Raw genomic sequence first — 17,182 nt, 5'->3', positions numbered from 1 at the left:
AAGGAAATGCAAGAAAAAGTAGTTTTTTTTATGTATTTTTATGTATTGTTTAATGTGTGGTACAATCTTGGAATATATGAGATTTTTACAATATTTTTTGGTTCAAAATAAAATATTTTGAAATAGAATAGTACAAGAAATATTGTTCAGTATGGCATTTCTAACAGCCAACCAAAATTTTATTTTCATCAGGTAGGGGAGCCTGAGATGTTTTGCATGTTAGAGGTAGGTCCTGCTAGATAATTTGCATGTCATATACTAATATACACAAGTGGTGTGTCAACGTTGATTAATTGCATGTCGACATAAATTTAAGTTGCATCTGAGCCATATTTGATATTTATGAAATATATTCTTGAATCTTACTCAATCATCGTCAACAAAGTTATGCAACTCAATGGCACATGTACAAGCATGTTGCATTCCGGTATATTCTCTGTTATAGAAAAATTTCTTGTATATATTGCCAGGATAATGCCACAAAATTAAAAAATGAGGATTTTGTGCCGCAAAAAATACATCAAGATTAAGGAGCAACAACAAATATGTATTTTTTAAATTTATTAACACCAACTCCAGGGTCATTCTTTTGACCTTGACCTAATATCTGAGGTCTCGATCTGTTGTTCCCAGTTCTGACCATCAAAGTTTTCCACCGTGATATGTTCTACAGTTCCAGGATCCAGACAGTGTGGAGCGACGCCGTATCCATCTGGATTAGACCTAAAAAATAACATTGAACACAACGATCAAACAGCAGTTAAGAATATATATACATGTAGATATGATTGCTCACAATAGAACTTCATTGTTGAGCTTTTAGAAAGTTTAGATACTGGTTATATACACGTTTGTTCTGTTGTTTTGACTTATTAGGCAAAACAGAATTAATTGATACTCAATTTAAACCGAAACTCAGTTTAAACCAAATCAGTTTTGAAATCAATTTTTGCCTTTATTTCATTTAAAAACGTTATACGATTTGTACTTATATACATGCACATTCATTCTAGATAATACGGTAGGAACCCATTCTTTTTCCCGCCCCAAGACAGTTGTTAACTTACCTCGGTGTGTAAAAGCATTGCACCCCACACGTTCTACAGAAGGTGTGCTTCGCCTGGTGTGTATTAAACGTGTATGTGGTCAAATTGTCTTCGCCCTTTACGAGAGTGAACTTTGATTTAGGAACAATGAAGTGCTTGTTTTGCTTTTTGTGACAAATGGAACAATTGCAGTTGTACACAACAAGCCTTTTTGGCGCCAAAACTTCAAATCTGATGGCATCGCAATGGCAGCCGCCAGTGTGGAGTGTGTCTGGTGTTGTCATGGTTCCTGCTGGAATGAAAAATATTTATTATTTTAATCAATGTATATCTACAATATATTTCTTCATTCCTACGTTATTTTTTTGTTTACAATGAATATATGTCAAATTGCAAAGCAAGATCGAAACATTTGATATTGCTATCACAAATCAGATTTGGTTGAATGACTGTTCAGTTTGAATGATCATTCAGCTCTCATTCCATTCACATTACGTCACTATTTTTTTTACCACCGTTCTAATTAAAATGAATTTTAAAAAACCCACTCTAAATTCATTCAGATCTAAAAACTTATTCACACACTTATTTTCATTCTTTCTCTTTAAAGCGGACTGGTCCTTTATTTGAACACATTTGTAAAAGGATGCATTGTGCCGATTTTGGTCGAAAATGGCCCGATGGTTATGGAGATAGAAGATGAAAACGTGAAATGTTATTAACGACGATGATGATGACCTAAAATTTCCATAATGGAAAACTCACTTGAGCCTTTGGCTTCGGTAAAGTGCCATCTGTTAAAACAAACCAAACCTAGAAAGCTGTTTAGTAAAACACACGATCCATTTGCCCAGCTTCAAACTTAAAAGATATTGGCATTCTTCTTTGTACCGAATACTAGTGTTCAAATTATTAATTATAGTTTCGATGAGGTACTCGGTATATATCTGTCTTATACAAAAAACATTGTGTATATTCAAACAAATGATACATCATTTTTTTTTTTTGCTTCAAAAATATATTTCTTTTTTTTATCGATTGCCTATAATATAGTATATATTTTATATCATAATATATTTTTCTTATTTCGTTCTTTTTTTTCGTACCGTGCTCAACTTTGTATTTTAAAGTGCAAAAGCAAACCCTATTTATCGATGCTGTTTACCGATTATCAAGTTACGTGAACTTTTCACCAATCTCTGTCCTGAATATTAAACCGAGCAGATCTTTAACTTAATGGTTTATCATTGAATTTCAAGCAATTCTGAAAAAGGTCAAAGAAACAATGAAATAACAAAATTACCTTGATTCAACACATGCCCACCTGATTTTAGGGGTTTTTTGTATTAAGAGTTGACGTTAGAGGTGACGGACTAGAACGTTTATAAATAGCAATGTATAAAACACATACATAATAAACGTCATCGGGATGTATGGATGTATGTAAATTAACTGGGGCCAAAAGATGGGCCTCGAAAGATATTGTGAATGCAATCAAAACTACTATATGATTAATCCTCAGACGCTACATAAGTGGGAGTGTGCATATCCGGCTTAGCAATACCAGTATATTACATAAGTCTTGAAGAAAAAATGGTGTTTGAGACAACTCTTCAGTGTGTTTTGGAAGCGGGTGTTGGGTCGATACACGGAGAAGCTAGCATGGAGCGATTCGCTACCGAGTCTTCGAGCGATGGGAGCAGCTTCATGATTGAGGATGATCTTCCCTTCGGAGAGGTTTCGGCAGTCGAAGACGAAACGAACTCGAGCGAGTTGAGCGAGTTTACTGAAAATGGACTACTCACGCTGAGCTTAAACGAGTTTGTGCTCAACGAGTCACCTTGTGCAGGTAGAGATTCGCAAGAAGAATTAAATTACGGACTCTCTGAGTTTGGCCTTCCAAATACTACCTCCTTAGAATGTTTTGAGCTTGGTCTCGGCGAGTGTACTCAAGAGCTTAGTGAGAACAAAGACTTGTTCAGCAGTGACTTGTTCAACCCCGGTAAGAATGATGTCTCGAATATCCAAAGTGACCAGGCAGAAGAAGTGAGCATGAGTAAGGGGGACTCATTGAGTCTCACAGACTGCCTGAACTCGGACAGGGACTTTGAAAAACCAGACCAAACTGAAATCAAGGTATGTAGAATAGTACTTGCAGGTATTTCTAACTGCACATGCGCGGATCTAGAGGGGGGGTCGGGGGGGTCCCGACCCCCCCTGGAAAATGAAAATTTATTAAATTTACATAGTAAAATTATCGCGAAAATATGCCTCGGACCCCCCCTGGCAAACACAATTATCCTTCGGACCCCCCCTGGAAAAATTTTCTGGATCCGCGCATGCTGCATTATTTAATTATACATATATATATATATTAAGTCACCCTTGTCTAAGTTAGAAAGTCAATGGATATTAATTTGACCTTCACGATATACTACATGTAGTAACGAAGACACAAACCATTCCTTAATAAATAGAACCATAAGAAACTTCTTGTCTATCAGTTGTCGAAACAATTCGTTAAATGCATGCACTCATGTATATCGACCATTTCCGGTACCGAGAGGTCAAATATAAAAGTCAGTATATAGAGGTTATAATAAATGCCCCCGGGGGTCCAATCGGTACAGGAATGCTTGAACTTTGTACCTTAACTTTGACAACAATTGAGACACACACTCTGTATCTTTACAGGTGTTCACGTGAATCTTGCGGAACAGCAAGACTTTATTGTTTACATGTAGATAACCGACGTTATCTTGTTTAAAAGGCGCGTGCGTATTTAGAATGATGCTGTTACACGTTTTTGTTATGTTAATGCTGAAGTAATGCTTTACTATTATTTCTTTAAATGAATATAATGAATATTTCTACCACCCCCCCCCCCCCCCCCCCCGTATGCCAGACAGTAAATTTTCTACAAATTATGTCAACATGAGTAATTATAACCCCGTACAGATAATTGTTGACATGCCAGAAGACTTTGTTGACATGCAATATATGAAGAATATATGAAGTATATATAATCAGAAAAATTTAAAAAAATATAATCTTATATTCAATATAGCCCACATATGAATTTCAGGTTACTAGATGCAACTTTAACATACATGCTGACATGCGAAATCATGATGTTGACTTGCAATTTTAATATCTATGTCGACATGCAACTTTTTATGTTAACAACCAACTTATCGATGTTGAAATGCTATATTTGTAATGAATGGCAACCGAGTTTAGTAAGCATAATTTATATCAATAAGAAGCAATATACTTTTTACATAAACAAGACACTTAAAAGAAGGTCAATTAATGGCAAGGTTAGCTGGGCTCCTATGAGCTTTCGTAGATGCTGAACAGGAAAATCTACGGTTTCAAAGATTATGAAATGCAGCAAGTTTTGTTTTTTATATTTCAATGAGCCAAGTTGGTAATACTTTACTAATTATATTGAATGTAAAAATATTGCATTGAAAAGTATATTAAGTTTCACATATATAATTATACATATGTCACATATATATGTAAGTTGCAAGTCGATTTAAATAATGTTGCATTTCGACAAATATAAGTTTTATGTCAGCACATTAGTAAGTTTAATGTCGACATATGAATGTAGCATGTTGACATGACTGTGTGTTGCATCATGTCAACATTACTAAGTTGCATGTCGATATAAATAGTATCATGTTGATATGAATGTGTTGCATTTCAACAAAGATAAGTTTTATGTCAACATATTAGTAAGTCACATTCATGTATCGACAGATAAATGAAGCATATTGGCAAAAATGCGTTGCGTGTCGACATAAAAATAAGTTTCATGTTGACCAACAAATAAATTACATCTAGCATGTCGAAAGTCACGTGTATGCGATAGTTGATAGTTTTTAAAAAGTCTTATTGAATTTTACTTGCATGTTACATGTAAAATAGAAATACTGTGCGTTGACATAGCTATATGTTTCATATTTCAAGTCGACATAATCAAGATGTACAAAGGTAAGTTAAACGTGTATTTAGTAGGCAGAAATAGGCCACCATACAATGCAATGGTTTTTGAACAGATCGGAAATAGAATGAATTAACTACCACGTGTTTAAAATATAATACAGTACCACGTTTGCACTTCCATTTAAATGTTTCCTATATAATGTCCATTAGTCGGAATTAATTTCACTTGTTAAAAGCATGTCTAATTGTCTATGTAACGTATTTTATAAATGTAAAATTTAATGTTCTTGCTTCAGACTAAATATGAACCACTCGTTTGCGATATGATTTCCATATTTTTGGAAGGAAAAAAAAACTATTAATTTTTTACATTTTTATGTTTATACATATGTTTTGGAATTATGCCGGCAATCTACTTTTTTATAATTCAAAAGTCTGGAGGATCCATACATTTCATAAGATAGTTCTATAGACTTTATCTGTTTTGGTTTCTATGCTAGTGAGGGTAGAGTAAACTTTGCCATGTGAATATGAAGAGCCATTATCAGATAATAGATATCCTGTCTTCGATTGTTTTTGGATTAAATCAAACTCGTATCTAGACGACATATTAAACAAAAGGGTTAAAATGATAGCAACAACTGCCAAATATTTACAATATATAGCACACATAGTGATAATAAATATATTGGTAATATGAGCCGACCCAGGATTTTAAATGTTATTTTCCATTTTTTGGTAACTATTGTCATCAAATCTCTGGATCAGTGATTTTTGTATAGTATTTAAATTACCAGATGAAAAACTGTTTGTAAAATGCCTTGGAGTTTTGTAATCTAATTTAATTGTAATTCCTGTCAAATATAGATTCTATGTCACATGAAATAATAATTTTCCAACATTCTTAATGAAGAAAGGAAAAAAAAATTACATTTACTGCTTTTTTAAAAGAATAGTTGGAATGTATTATCTCACGTGCCGTTCACACTTAGATCGCCTACGTAGCAATAAGAAGACTTTGTCTTACTCACGGTCAAGTTTGATACGTGTTATAAAAAGTGAGTAAATTGTCGGCCATTTTGAATTCTGATTCTAAACAAATCAGGGTAATAAAAACCTACGAACCTTTCTACTGAGCTTTAGTTTTGTCTAATATTTTGTAATCTTTGATCTGATATGTATAACACCCATATAGTAAAACTTGAAATTGTGCAGGAGTTACATAGCTAATTAAGAATTATAACTGGCTGTACAATTCTCTATGGCTTGTACACGTATAACGATTAACGGGCTAATATTATTGTCCTTAACAGATTAGGCTTGAGTGACACATGTAGTGCTAAGATGATATTTAATTAATAGAACAAAAAATAGAACAAAATGCGTTCAAATGAAAAACACCGTGCTTGATCGTTTTGTTTATTAATTATGGTCTCATTTTACATAGTGCCTTTTTTTCAAATTAACTAGTTTTATTGAACTATAGTTTCAAACGCGATATACGAATGGCCGTGGGTTGACCCTATGGCCGCGACGGGCTTCCAAGAGGGCCCTTCAGATCATTTCATTCTTATCGTTTTTTGAGTTAATTTCAGACGTAACGTGGATTCGACCTCGGATATTGATCACACAATCGAGTCCGAAACGCAATAAACTTTGGTAATCTGTTCTAACAAGGAAACTAAAGTCCGACCCCTTAACATTTTTTTTAGATATATGAAAATTGGTGGAATATTTCGGAACAGTTGTTGACTGAACGGTTTTCAGTTTAATTTTTTTTTTCAATTGGAATTAGCTTTTAAGAATGCGCAAAGATGAGTCACGAACCATAATCCATGTATCCTTTTTATGATTGTTAGTATATTTCTTCATGGTAAAGTTTCGCCGCATAAACAAGAAAACAGTACTAGCATGATATAAGGATATATATGCAAGATAAAGATACACGATAACGACCTCTTTAAATTAAATGTCTTTCTTCTCCACAACTCTTGCTTTAGAGGTCTTGCACATATCTATTTCTACATATATAGACATGTATTTTGCTATTCCGTAAATTAAAAAAAAATAAATAAATAGGAACAATCCCAATAGGTATTACTTGTAAGAAACATTTCTTTTTAATAAATTTAGTTATTAATATTTCTCAAAAGATTTATACTTATATAACGTGAAAAGTGCCAATATACTCGTTACAAAGGACAATCGATTCCCATGCAGATAATCTTAGATATTACATTTGTTTCATAAAAGTCCAACATGTAGATGATAAGTCATTTAGTTTTGAAATAATGAACAAAAATTTGATTAAATTGGAGCAGAATGTAGGGATGTTGGCGCGGGTCTCCTGTATTCTATATGGATATAATTAATCATCAGTAATTTCTGAAAGTTGACGTTTACTGAATAAATTGTAGGGCAACTATATGATCCAGAAGATGACTAGATTGGTTGAAATGCAAACTCCTAATGTTACACACAGTGAAAAACAAAGGTGTGGGTTGGGGGAGGGGTCGAGTATAAGATATGATATTCTATATTTAGAAAAGTTGCCTCCTTTTTATGACCATGCAAAAAATCATATCAGAGAATTTATAATGATAACTACAATATAGAAGTTATAGATACTTAGCTACCCCCTCCATGGATTAGGATATCAAAGATTTACGAAAAACGGGGTTTTTTTTTCTTGTCACCCCCCCCCCCCCCTGCCCCCCCCCCCCCGCCTGAACATTTTCAAAAACGATGCCACGTACGTGCCTGTTCAAGATGTTTTACAAAATCTGGCCAGGACTAATAAAAAATAGCTGTGTGTGTGTGTGGGGGGGGGGGGGGGGGGGGGGGTCCGTGTTGAAAATTAAAAACCACATGGGCCCATCCGTGACAATCCGCCATAGAAAATATGTTTACAAGACCTTAATATTTACATATATCGAATCCTATTTCTTCACCTTTAAAAAAAATCCTTCCATTTCATAAAAACATCATATGTTTACTACACTTGTATGATAATATTTCAATTTCAAAGATAACTTACGCTCTAGATAATAATGTGCTTATCTGGAGGCGTTCAAAATTACAGCCCGAGAGTCTCAGGTGGTCAGGTACTCATGAAATCGAGATCGTTTCCGTAAATTAGGTCAACAGCTAACAGGCGTCCACAAGTTCGCGATACGTGTATGGTACTACAACAGCGTGACTTGCATGTGTGGTTATTGAACAAAATGGAGCCTACAACACAGTATGGTAAGTTAATTTAAAGTCGTCTGTGTACGTTTGAGACGATTATTTATCCAAAAACTGCCGTTTTAACGCTCTAAATTGGGGGCCCTGGCTAAGTCATTAAAACGTCCTATAAATTGACATTCACGCATGAGAGAATTATTCCCATTCATACAGTTACCAATGTTTATATGCAATGTTTGTGACCAATGTTCAGTTTCATATCGTTTTCTTGTTATATAGGAGTTTATTCGATAAATAAGTTGATTACAATACTGCCAATTTCGATTATTTTATTGAAAGGCAGTAGTAAGCCTAACGTAAACATAGGGTGTCATTTTCACTATAAATAGATTGTTACTAACTTTCGCTTTATATGCAGCTACATACAGAGCCATATTATACATGTATCAGGATTTATAACCTTTACGTGTATATATATGAGTGTTCTGTTCAATTTTCTATAAGTGTGAGCTCTTGGGAACTGATAATAAACACTGTATATTACACAAAATGAAGATTTGATAAATTATACGATTTGATTGAACATGAACTTGTATATGCCATCCATATTTCATTGTACATTTAACACCTGTACATATAAACAATGTACATACCAACTGAAAGTATAGAAAACGTGTTCTTTACACATTATAGTAGGCCTATATTCTATTGCTTGTCGTCTTAAAACCGTGCTACGGATACGGGAGAGCAAACAAATTTGTAAATACATTGTATACATCGATCTGAAGGGATTGATGATAGAGAGTTCCATGCGCGGATCCAGAAAAATTTTCCAGGGGAAGGGGGTACGACGGTTATTGGAATTGGGGGAGGATGCATATTTTCAGTAATTTTATAATGTAAATTAAAGAAATTGAATTTTGCAAGGGGTGGGGGATTGGACCCCCTGACCCCTCCTCAACCTCTTTAGATCCGCGCATGAGTCTGAGATATTTACCGTATACAGATGATTGATCCCACTAAAGAAGAAAATGTGATTTATAATTTATGCCAGTGGATATCATATCATTATATAGCAATGCTCACTGCAAAAAAAAAAATGTGACACTTTTTCATTCTACCATACAATGTATTACTAGTAACAGTTTTTATTTCATTATTTTGCTAACGTTTGATTTAGAGACAGGTAGCCAAAAACAAGTCGGGTTCATTGTCTAAAGCAGCGATAAGTTTGGAAACATGCTGTAATTAAAAAAAAATGATATATTTTTTCCTCAATGAAGTTTTTGTATAGAAAGAATAATCTTGCCGTGACCAGGCTACGATCAGGTTACAACCGGGTCCTTAGGACATCTGTTATTTTAACCCATGTTCTTTGTTTTTAATTAGAATTGGAATTAATTTTCTTTATATTCATTGGTATTTTAAATAAGATATGGGAATATGGGAATTTAAGTCTGACATCATCATGATAATTTCGTGCATTTTTTCTTAGTTTGCCGAAGTTTTCGACCGATCCGTGAACTGATTGGAACTGAGTCGTGTAGATTTCAGCCCTGTCAGTTTCTATAGATTTATGAATCACAATCGGTTTTCTTAGGAAATAGAGGAGAAATAACTTGTAGATTTTAATATAGCTATATAAATATATAAACCTATGCATAGTGCTAACAAATAAAATGAAATGATATAATAAAATAAAAGATATAATAATTAAAATTTAATTAAATCATTTTATTTGGTTACATGTTCACTGAGTTAAAAAAAATTGTGTTCATTAAAAAAATATAAATATATTTGAAACTTTTTTTGCTTTATGTTTTACTGATGAATGTATTTGAGAATCCCTCATGAGCAGTAGCTACATGTACCCTCGACACAAATATACAGTCACACTTTTACATTACATACACGTACAAAGCTTGCCTCTAATTTAACTGATCTGCAATGAAAACGTGCATCATTTTAATACCTTTAACCCCAAACCAACAAGCAGCACTGACCATTCAATTTCATAAAACTACCTATATTTTACAGATATACATGTATATAATTCAAACGAAAATATGTTTAAATGATGATTCAAAGGTTTGGTTGTTGACGAATGAAAAACAAAACAAAAACAACTGTATGACAAATAACAAAATCTTTAAAAATGCAAACAAAAAAGCTTAACTTTATTTATTTTACAACGATTGATACACAAGTTGTACAACTAAATTTAATAAATGTTTGCTGTTAGCGGAGAGGATCATTGATAAAATATCAGCTTGCAAATGAGTTGTAAATATTTTCAACTTTTAAATATAATAGTTTTTCTATTCTTCAAATCTCTTCGAAGTTTGCCGGGACAAAACCACGGAGAAGAGAAATGTAGCAAACCCACAAAAACCATTATAACTTTGAAAAATAGATTTGATTTTAAAAGGTGTAGTTTCATAGGCTTACCTGTCCATTTGACACGACTGCCCAAACCTGTTATACTGTATACTATAGTAGTTAATTTCTGGAATATAGACGCAAAAACATGAATATTTGACGTCATTTCCGTTTGTCAAACTTTCCAAAATGAAACCCATAAACATGTGATGAATTGTCAAGAAATAATGAATTTGTTTGCCAATGCAAATTGACGATATAGGGGCAGCTACATCGCACGACTTTTAAAAAAAACCAAAACATATGATTCCACAGCGTCATTATTACAAGAGTATGCCATATTTTTATAAGTTATTACAAATTACAATTACAAAATTACTTATTTGAAGTGTGTGATTATGTGAACATTGTACTTCAATCTAAAATTTGAAAAATTAAACTAATGGTTGGGCACCCCCTCCCCTGTTGCAGCTAGCAAGTTTTTTTTTTTAAATTTTAAGTCAACAGAAAGCATTCTCAAAACAAGGCTGCATACTTTTTCTAGCTAAGGATAGATTATTTGACGATTTGCAGAGTATTGTTGATTGAAACACCTTTTTAAAATTATTTTTTAAAGTATATTACACACGAATATGCATGTTAAAATTATTTGAATCAACAGACTAGTAATTGAAACCTCCAACCCTATCCGGAAAAAAAAACGAAAACATAAAACCCTTGTTCATTATTTGGATCAACTTACTAGTAGTTGAAACATCCACCCCTATCCCGAAAAAATAAACGAAAACAAAAAACTCCTAATATTACTGCAGTATGAAGAAAATGGTTTCTGACATATATAAACACTTTGATGTAAAAGTGAATTTTCTTCTTTCATATTTTAAGCGTATTGCGTATTGGTAAAAAGGAAACAAAAAAAGAAAAAAAAAAGAAAGAAAAAAGATTATGTTTTTAACGATACGCTTTAAAAGGTAACTAAGTTAAACAGTTTAATTGGGACAGTGCTGCACCATACATTAAAGCATGACAATCAATTATACAATGGCATCATTTGACGTAATTTCCGTTCTCCATAAATTTCGATCACAATATTTAAATTAGAATTTTAAAACAACAATCGATAATTCATCTTTTTTTTTTTCTTTTTTTTTTTGAGAGAGAGAGATTGTTTATGAATTATACTGTGTGAGTAAGTGAATCATTTATTCTAGTGACCTGTGCACCTTTTATATTTGAATAGTATACAGTTGCATAAATCAAAACACCTACCCATTGGAGCTACTAGTATAAGTCACTGTTAACACTATGAATAATAATTTTTAATGCATGCTCCAGAATTTATTTTGTCTTAATTTGAATGCAGAATGTATAAAATTTGCAGTTGGTCTTTGAAAATTACAAATGATAGTTTGAAATAGGTTATCTTGAGTTAAATATGAATTATTTGGAAAATGAACACTTTAATTAAGTGTGAACAAGTGCATTTATTCAGATGTGAAAAAAAATTGATGTTTTAAATTTCATACTTAATATTTTAGTAAAATTGTTAAATATGCACGTTAACCATTGTATTTTTATAAACATGTAAAATGTGTACATCTTTAATTTTAATGCTTATTGCATCAAATGCATGTATCATACATTTTAACTTTTCTTTGTTTCCTTGGTACTTTTGATTTGGTATATGATTGCTGATATGCTTAAAATTATTATAATTTTTTTTTTCGTAAATAATGAAGACATTCATATTAAAAATATGCATACAGTGTGTATATCGTTAAATATGTAATTGGTATTTTACCATATCCAGGATCGAGAAAATAATAGACCACCCGGTTTCTGATTTGCTCGCGACTAGGGACAAAAGATGTGTCTCTTAGCTAAAAAATCTGGATACATATTTAAAAATATTCATCTAAGTTTTTATAGCTTTTCTGAGAAAACCAAGCCTCTAGTTAAATTAGAGCAACACATACGTAGAAACAATCAATACATTGACAGATAAGGTGTATTTCGTCTTTTGGTTTTCACAAGAAATTCCCATAATTCGTAAATATTTACAGCAATTCGTGACACCGGTAGTCTAAATATATCCTTCCAAAAACGAGAATTGAATAGTACGAACTGTTAAATCTTCATTCACAAATTGTCACAGTTGACAAAACAGCACATTTGCATAACGTGTCCCTTTCTCCCACGGTTTTTTTGTGAATGAAAATTGATGAAACTCAGACCGTAAACGGCAAAAACACACGCTTGTACAATAAAGGCACTGATCTGGAACAATTTTCTGTTGTAAATAACAAAATCGAAAAAAAAACATTACACTTTTAATTAAGATTTTTTGCAGTATATAAATAGGTAAAAGGGTTAGAGATCTCAGTTGCAAATTAATCGCAGAAGTATCTAAGCTGATTCAATTTTACTTTTTCAGACTTCTCTTCCCAAAATGATGGAACTTGTCGATTTCATTTTGAATATGGAAGGCATTAAAGATTTCTACTCGGCATCCAAAATGACGGACGAAATTATGGAAGAAATTGTAGAAAATGCTATATCAGCAAGTGAGGCCTCGGGATCATCTTGTGCAAGCAGTCCATCGACGGGGGAGGTTTTGCACTGTCCGGATACACCCTGTGGTCAAGATTCAAATTATTCCAAAAAAAATCGTTCCATTAAAAGTGTGGTGTCAAAAGCGAAGGATCCTAGTACAAAATCGAGCTTTCTTCCTCCCTGTAGGGTGTGTGGCGACAACGCCTCGGGTTTTCATTACGGAGCTAACACGTGCGAAGCATGCAAGGTAAGTGTTGGATGCAGAGAGTGTTTATACATATATATGAAAGTGAAAATGTAAAAATAACGTATTATTTAAATGATTTTACCAAGTTAACAATAAATCTATGAAAATAAAAAGGTTAGCATCTTTAGCAACTATTTTTGCGTATGCTTCTAATTCACGAGGCTGTTGTTGCTGCAGAGATTCTGTAAAGTAAATGAAACCTAACAGTTTTTGACATCAGTTTGTTGAACACGCATGTCTTTATTGTCATGTGCATAAATCAAATCTTCAGTAAGAAATCATTGGAAACGAGTTCCATTTTGATTCTGTTTTTAAAAAAAAACACCCGAAGTTTCGCTTACAGCTGTGTTTTGTCTCAGTTTCATGGAGTAAGTCTAATTTTAAGACGTTTTCACTTGGTGTCACAGGGGTTCTTTAGAAGGAGCATCGTTAAGATTCAACAAAACAAGGAGTCCTACAAATGCATTGGTAAAGGTGAAGGCTGTGTTTTGGGTCCAGGAAAAAGAAACCCCTGCGCGGCCTGTCGATACGCCAGGTGTCTAGAAGTGGGCATGTCCATTGGAGGTAGGAGTCAAGCCCTCCCCTCAAACCTTTCTTATTTTTTTTTCTTCCGAAATGATTGCACTTCGTGAAATGATAAATTATGAAATTAATTCCTAAATTATAACATCGATTGCAGACGACTGAAAAACGGAGATGATCATGTTTATAAAAAGATTTATAAAAAAAGACCCATTAAACAATTATGCAGTATTCATCTTTTTATCTATGCAGACCATTATGAACATTACGCGATTATTTACCTTAATTTTTTGTTTTCCCAGCAATTAAGACCGGACGCTACACGTATGAGAAGAGAACAAAAGACACGGTCGAGGTCCGAAAAATGAAAGTAGCGGAGAAACCGCGCCAAATGGAGACGTATATAAGCGACTCAGAGGTGGACCAAATCATCCAGTCTCTTAAGGAGGTGCTGCTGAAGAGTTGTCCCGAGGCCCACACTATCTTTGATAGAGAAACAAACCTTAACAGGCAGTGGCAAATATATGTAAGATTTTTGGTTGATTTTGAGATCTCTTGGGTAAACGTTGTACGCAATTCTCCACTTTTTCTTCATATTCTGAAGGTATCATCTTTTGTTTAGAGGGCCAGGATTTCATATCATAGCTTTTTAAATTTTTTTCATTATTGATAGTGATTTTCCGGACAAAAAATCTTAATGAAGCTTTACATGAAGCATGCAGTCACTTCTTGTTTGTGTTAATGTACCTTGTAGGGCAAAATTTGACAGGAATCGCTTTAAACCAATCAATCTAATTTATAAACGAATATTTCATAAATCACTGATATTTACCTCCCGTATTGGAGATTAATATAACTTAAAAGTTTTGAAGCTATCATCCTCAGTGAATTGAATTATCTAGGCCAAATTTTTTAACCCAGAAAAGCTTCGATCTTAAAGTCGTCCAATAACCCCAAGTCAGATCGAAATTGGCAATTTTAAATGATGTCAGGATACTAGTAATGGGATCCAAGTATCATTAAAATCATCAAAGTTTATATTGTTGTTTCCAGAATGAATACAAGGCGAAGGTAGAAATATTTGGCACCATGTCTGTGATTCCAAAAGAAGTCTGGGATGAATTTTACAAGGAGACTGGAATCGACTTGGACAACAGGCAAGATCTGATGAAAGAAATGGCGTGCAGGATGGAGCATGGGCTGACTATGATGGTCGATTTTGTCCGAACTATTCCGGGTTTTGCCGATTTGTCCGTCTCGGACCAAACGGAACTAATAAAGGGTAAATAAAATGACCGCTTTTTGATGTTTTTGAACGTAATTAATGATAAAAGATAGCAGTAGAGAGCTATTATATAATAAATGGTCATTCAAGACATGTTTTAGATTCTTCCTTCTTTTTTTTCTTACACAAGTTTACTTACATGAAACAAAGTTTGCTTTAATGGACCAACGTTAAGTGACATATTAATGTTTTGATTGTAACATTTTGATTTGCAGCATCTCATTTCGAATTTTTCTTCTTGATGCTCCATAAAAGTTTTAATCCCGAATTACGAGTTGTGTCAGGAATGATTGGTTTACACGAATCTGAAATTAACAAAGTAGCAGAAAAGGAAGCCATCGAAAATTTATTCCAGTTCAGTACCTCTCTCAAAAACCTCGACTTGGCATTTGATGAGATAATACTTGTTCGGGGCATTTGTGTAACCTTTGCAGGTAAATTTTAATGGTATTTTCCCCCTTTTAGCTACTATCTTTCTTTTTCTCGTTTTAGCCTCACATTTCGAATTTATGTTCATTGGTCACTGTCACTGCTTTAACCCTCATCTGAAAGTTGTTACTGGTCTGATCGACGCGCAGCTTCAAGATGTGTATAAGCTGTTCGGAATAGATGAATCGATCACAAGTCAGTTCAATCATATGGCTTCCACCTTACAAAAGATTAAACTTGATTGGGAAGAAAGTTTTTTGATGCGTAGCATAGCCGTTACCTTTTCAGGTAAGGAGGTGTCCAAGCCGGCAATTGTAAATATCATCTTACCCATTGGGTGTGTTTATCATACTACCCCCCCCCCCCCCCCCCCCCTCCCTCTTCATCACATGTAAACCTGTTTTGTACTCATTTATTCCATATTTTGTGTGTTGTGTTTGGAAATTGGTGTTGGAACTTCTTATATAATATTCATAGAATTATAACTAGTGTTTACATCACGTACTATTTGTTAAAAATTTTAAGTGCGTTTTGTTCAGCTAAACATTCGATTCGATTAGTACGAATTTAAAACTTAAAAGTAAATGAAATTTAGTTTTTTAATTTTCAGGAAATCAATAAGGTTCAAATTCTGTGAAGTTTATCTCCCCTTAGGCCTTTGTTTTACCTAGGCACAGAATAACTTTTTTTTTCTCTCTTTTAAAAACAGATCGATGCCAATTAGAGGACCCCAAAGCAGTGGAACAGATTCAGTGGCGACTCATCAACGCACTAAGAGTGCTGGCCAAACGCAAAAACTACAGACCAGAACAAAGGTTGTGGCACATACTGGACCGACTAACGGCTCTGAGGACTATGACTGAAATAAGCAAGGAATTGGACAAACAAAAGTGTTCATGGCCTGTCATGAAAGAACATCCACTCGTTCTAGATATTCTGCAGAGCTGATGAAGTGCTTATTGTTGTTTTTTTTCTTCAAAAGTTGGGTATGAAAAAACGCATATACGCAAATGTCAGTTTGAGCCAGTACAAGGCTAATCAATGAGCCTTAAAAGTTGTGCCGATTCCGTGAATGGATTCCGCGCATGTGATATCGGCATTCGCTCAAGGAGTGCAGCTATATCCGGGTGTCTTTCGTCATTGGTGTGACGCTATGTTGCGTGTGAATACTGGTCAGTGAGAATATTTGTTTTCAAATTCAGTACGAAGGGTGCGTTTAGAGTGTTTAATGCTATCATTAAGTTGGTATGTCAAGAAAGTTGTTACAAACGGCTCTTGAAATCCAGAAGAACGTTTATGGAGTTAATATACATTTGAAGATCACACCATCAAAACCAACAATAATTCCAGCTATACCATGCCGTGTTGTTATCCGGAAATATTGTGTTACATTAATATATCTATGCATTTTCATGGACATGATATCTACCTGTTGTCCTGTCATTTCTTGTAAATAAGCGTAAAAGAAAAGCCTTTGTTTCCATTATTTATACTTTGATATTTTGTTGAACTATAAATATTTTTTTTGACAACTTTACATTCCAGATATATATATATATATATATATATATATATATATAT

The 17,182-nt window shown here is 33.7% G+C and overlaps 2 protein-coding genes across 6 annotated transcripts; one reads left to right on the top strand and one right to left on the bottom strand.

The window, feature by feature from the left end:
* Nucleotides 1–540: 540 nt before the first annotated feature.
* LOC105331218 (centromere protein V) lies at nt 541–8,321 on the bottom strand. Of its 4 annotated transcripts, none has more exons than XM_034467409.2 (3): nt 2,350–2,464; nt 1,068–1,338; nt 541–723 (listed from the first exon to the last, which is right to left on the bottom strand). In XM_034467409.2, exons 2-3 carry the CDS (start codon nt 1,328–1,330, stop codon nt 582–584), a joined length of 405 nt encoding a protein of 134 aa, XP_034323300.2. In that variant the 5' UTR covers nt 1,331–1,338; nt 2,350–2,464; the 3' UTR covers nt 541–581. The 4 variants fall into 4 exon arrangements, with proteins under 4 accessions (XP_034323300.2, XP_034323308.2, XP_034323292.2 ...); XM_034467417.2 differs by having other exon boundaries at nt 1,068–1,335; nt 2,350–2,374; XM_034467401.2 differs by lacking the exon at nt 2,350–2,464 and adding an exon at nt 8,038–8,321 and having other exon boundaries at nt 542–723; nt 1,068–1,335.
* Nucleotides 2,499–17,043, top strand: LOC105331219 (vitamin D3 receptor A). Of its 2 annotated transcripts, none has more exons than XM_011433329.4 (7): nt 2,499–3,182; nt 13,000–13,365; nt 13,773–13,929; nt 14,190–14,413; nt 14,941–15,169; nt 15,665–15,889; nt 16,311–17,043. In XM_011433329.4, exons 1-7 carry the CDS (start codon nt 2,640–2,642, stop codon nt 16,547–16,549), a joined length of 1,983 nt encoding a protein of 660 aa, XP_011431631.4. In that variant the 5' UTR covers nt 2,499–2,639; the 3' UTR covers nt 16,550–17,043. The 2 variants fall into 2 exon arrangements, with proteins under 2 accessions (XP_011431631.4, XP_011431632.4); XM_011433330.4 differs by lacking the exon at nt 15,665–15,889 and adding an exon at nt 15,388–15,606.
* The last annotated feature ends 139 nt before the right edge of the window (nt 17,044–17,182 follow it).

The sequence above is a fragment of the Magallana gigas genome, chromosome 5 (assembly GCF_963853765.1).
Source record: "Magallana gigas chromosome 5, xbMagGiga1.1, whole genome shotgun sequence".
NCBI lineage: Eukaryota > Metazoa > Mollusca > Bivalvia > Ostreida > Ostreidae > Magallana > Magallana gigas.
The sequence above is the reverse complement of the archived record's forward strand: the minus strand, read 5'-3'. Positions and strand labels throughout refer to the sequence as shown.